The 3,962-nt window shown below is 34.5% G+C and overlaps 1 protein-coding gene across 1 annotated transcript; it reads left to right on the forward strand.

Annotated features, from left to right (window-relative positions):
* Window positions 1-231: 231 nt before the first annotated feature.
* On the forward strand, window positions 232-1,510 carry LOC134261738 (asialoglycoprotein receptor 2-like). The gene is made up of 3 exons (XM_062744144.1): window positions 232-318; window positions 829-1,005; window positions 1,263-1,510. The coding sequence occupies exons 1-3, from the start codon at window positions 237-239 to the stop codon at window positions 1,496-1,498; spliced, it is 495 nt and encodes a 164-aa protein (XP_062600128.1). The 5' UTR covers window positions 232-236; the 3' UTR covers window positions 1,499-1,510.
* The last annotated feature ends 2,452 nt before the right edge of the window (window positions 1,511-3,962 follow it).

Consider the following 3,962-nt stretch of genomic DNA (forward strand, 5'->3'; position numbering starts at 1 on the left):
TCTTTTTTCCCCACTCTATTAGGTCTTTGCTATTGGTATTATTGCACAAAAACATTGTTCTTATAATTTAATTTTAAAAGATGACGTAATAATAAAAAGCCAGCCTTCGTGGTTCTTTTGCTCAAAGTTGTTTATTCAACTTTTTTTCACATTTACCTGTCTCATTACCTGATATCCAACATTTACCGATATTTACATGTACCTTTATTTTGCATATACTTTTATTTTAGGAATTAATGGGATCATGCTCTTATAATAAATGTTCAAGAGAAGAAATGTGTGTGGAGCTGAATTCATCACCTGTCTGTGTCAAACTAGGTATCTAAAAGATATTTACTTTCTTTACTTGTTTTCTGTGAGCATAAAAATCTTCCTTAACTTTAATTTATTTACATGTACGTAAGATGTGGATTATAAATCCCTTTTATTTTTAGAACAGAAACAAAATAAATCTTTGGTGTTATATGTAATATTTTTATGTGGATAAATGGTGTCTAAATCTTTACCTTTAACTGGCCCCTCTGTCCAATGATGTTTTGCTTAACTGCTTATATTACAAGACAAAAATTTACAGGAAGCAAATATTTTTTTTAATTATTGAATTGACAATTTAAAAAACACATTTATTAAGAAGAGAAGTTTATTCCTCCAAAGCACCTTATCTTATCATAAGAATCTATCTTTTGTTTTTTATGTCCTGTTAAAAATTGTTTTTGGTAACTGTTTTTTTTTTAGATCGCTAACTGTTCGTTATCCTATATTGCCTTATTTTTTTTTCATTTAACTGCTAAAAAATAATACGTGTATATATATTTATCTCTTTTCAAGGTTGTAGGCACAAACAATACACCTTTGATGAGATGACGAAGACTTGTTTCAGAATTCTGACAACTCCTCTGCTACGGTGGCGGGATGCTAGCGAATACTGCAAGCAAGACGGTGCTCGACTGATAAAGCTTGATACCAGAGAGAAGAATGACTTAATTACTGAAGCTTTAATTAATGGTAAATATGTGAGAAATATATTTATGATTGATAATTTCATAAATAATCGTAGTATAGCAGAAATATAGAAACTGCATTTTACCTGAGAAACTCTAATCATGTTCTAATAAATAAAACACTTGTAGAGCGCCCTATCTTTAAAAAAACATGTATACTAGTATTACTCTTAGGCGCCTAACAAAATAAATGCACAAAACCGATTTCTGGGAAATTACAAACATACTTTGTATTCCCATCTTACATGAAAGCATATATAGTTGTAGTTGACTCACATCTCTGGACAGGGTACCATGATCATGGGGATCTTTATTATTGGAATGACGGAAGTGAATTGAGGAGAGACAGCTATAAGAACTGGGGATATTTACAACCCGATAACAACGATCCCGACTGCAACGCTTGGCGGGTTAATTGTATTACCATTCAGAATAATGGAAAATGGTTCGACAGCTGCTGTAATCTTGAAAAAGGTTTTATCTGTGAAATTATATGACCTGTCATATATCTTGGATTTTTTGTGCATGTTGTGTTTACCATATATATTCACTTAGGGCAGTTATGTTTAAGAATTGTTGTAAATTGTACTCTATAAATAATAATTTCATTTCAACGTGTATTGGTAACGATCATCTAATAAAACTAATAACTGTGTAATATGTACTGTGGGTTCTCCAGTCATGGAGAAAGATATATATATATATATATATATATATATATATATATATATATATATATATATATATATATATATATAATTTTCCTTAATTACGTTTCCTTCGCCAATCATTGATTGGTCAAAAAAAACTAAACGAGAATTACTTGGAATAAGATTTACTAAATATGTACAAAGAATGATTTTCTAATGATTCTTCAATGTTCCTGAGCTATCCCAGTGCTTTAATTATTTAAGGTTTGAAACCAGTTATTTGAACTTCCAAAGCTCCAGACCGTATGTCTCAGAGCAGTGTTTCCAAATACTCTCTACTAAACTTTTGCTATAATAGGTTTGGAACTTAATGTACACCAAATGGTATGTCTACAGTATATTGAGACCCGCAAATGAAGCACAATAAATTCCCTACCCTTTTATCCTGATCCGTACTGATCAACTGCCACTGGTAGACTATCCAAGAGCATCAGCGCTCGACGGTACTTTATAGTCACCCAAAGACGCTGAGTCATCGTCTTTGTCTTAGTCACAACAACAACGTTTGATATATAACATAGCCAACACACTAGGAAGCATCTGATTGATAAATAATTTGCATATTATTAATTTGATCAGGGAAATTTCTACTACATAACCCACGACTCCGAAACATATGCGTCTCGCATATCAATAGAATGAAACAATATATATTTTTTTATACATTCATACTTAAAATAATTACTGTAAAGGTAATGCAATATCTCTTGACATTCCCACACACACAAAACATTCTGCACAATCGTCCTAAATGTACTTGTCATCCAACAGAAGTCATTAAAAACTTCTTCCTTCTTTCTGCGCATCCTATCACAATGAATGATTTGCTTTTCACCCTTTCTACCACATGCAACGGCATAAAAATCATCGGACCATTGCTCAAGAACCTCAAATGGTCGGCGCCAAAATGAGGTAAGCCAACCAAACCCCTATCAGAATTTATATATGAACAGGAGGGTTCTACTACACCAAATTCTTGGTTTTCTGGAACAATGACCTTCCCAGTGGTGACTATTTCACTCTTTGAAGGAAGTGACAACGTTTCTGATGTAACAATTCTGAAACAACCTATTCTACCTTCAAATTTCAAACAATGAGTTTCATCTCCCAGCATAAGTGTCTTATCTTGTAGATTGATTACACCTTTGTTATTCTGCAAACAGTCAAGACCTAAAATCGCATCTACATTAATGTCGCCAATTAAAGATGTTTGGTAGATGATTTTCTTTTCAAATTTGAACTTTATAAGTGCCTTTCCCAAAATACTCAAAAGAGTACCTGTATCTGACAAAATATTTAAGTCTGTTTCAGCCAACTCTATCTTCCTTTCACGGCTTATGACTTCAAATACCTTTTGTGATAGAAGAGTTACTGTTGCTCCTGTATCTACTAATGTTGTAATCGGAACATCATTAGCAGTCCCCAAGACGTACATGCCAGGTTCGTTAACTTTTCTCCAATACAACCTTTCATGATTGGTCTCCTGTTTTCTGATGCTAATTGTTTTGCAGTGTCTTCTTTAGTGTAACCCTTTTTCTTTTGCCCTCCAGCTGGCCTAGAACAAAACTTTCGAAACTATCTTTCCTTTTCTCTGCATTCTGCAGCCTACAGTTTCTCTTGAAGTGCCCAGGTTTTCCACTATCAAAGCACTTTTTACTAGTTGTATTACTTGACTCCTGGTTGGACTTTCGCGAGGAATACGAGGGAAATTTTTGTTTGGGAACTTTTTCTGCCCATGCTTTATTTTGTCAACATCTCTTTGAAGACTCAGAAGCATATCTTTCATAGATTTCATCACTTCTTCCAGAGTATACGATTTGGTTTCAACTGGCGCTTTTCCACTGCCTATTTCTCGAGCAAAAGCATCACTGTGCTTGTTGCGCCCTGCACCCATGAAAGCATCTAGTTCCACAGCGTGCCTTATAGCATCATTCAGATGTCCTGGTCTTGATTGTTTTATTCTAAGACGCATGTCAAACCTGTCAGATCATATATGAAATACTCTTTGGCTAGTGTTTCACACAAGTCTTCTGAGGCCGTCGGATACGCAAGACGTGTTAGGCGTCTGATGTCTTGTCCAAGCTGGGGTATAGTTTCTGTTGCTTTTTGACGCCTCTCTTTTAGTTTAGCTCTGTAGAGTTCCGTTTGATTTACAGGAGAAAAACGCACCTCCAGAGATCTTGACAATTCTTGGAAGTTCATCTGTAATCTATCTGAAAGATATCCAAGCACACCTTGGGCTTGTCCTCGT

This window comes from Saccostrea cucullata, unplaced genomic scaffold (genome assembly GCF_032062105.1).
Source record: "Saccostrea cucullata isolate Sc308-1 unplaced genomic scaffold, CSIRO_AGI_Scuc_v1 ctg12009, whole genome shotgun sequence".
In the NCBI taxonomy this organism is placed as follows: Eukaryota; Metazoa; Mollusca; class Bivalvia; order Ostreida; family Ostreidae; genus Saccostrea; species Saccostrea cuccullata.

Coding starts and splice junctions, on each gene's coding strand:
- LOC134261738 (XM_062744144.1), top strand. CDS start 237: ATGGGATCATGCTCTTATAATAAATGTTCAAGAGAAGAAATGTGTGTG. Junction 319..828: donor ACCTGTCTGTGTCAAACTAG/GTATCTAAAAGA, acceptor TCTCTTTTCAAG/GTTGTAGGCACAAACAATAC. Junction 1,006..1,262: donor TACTGAAGCTTTAATTAATG/GTAAATATGTGA, acceptor AAGCATATATAG/TTGTAGTTGACTCACATCTC.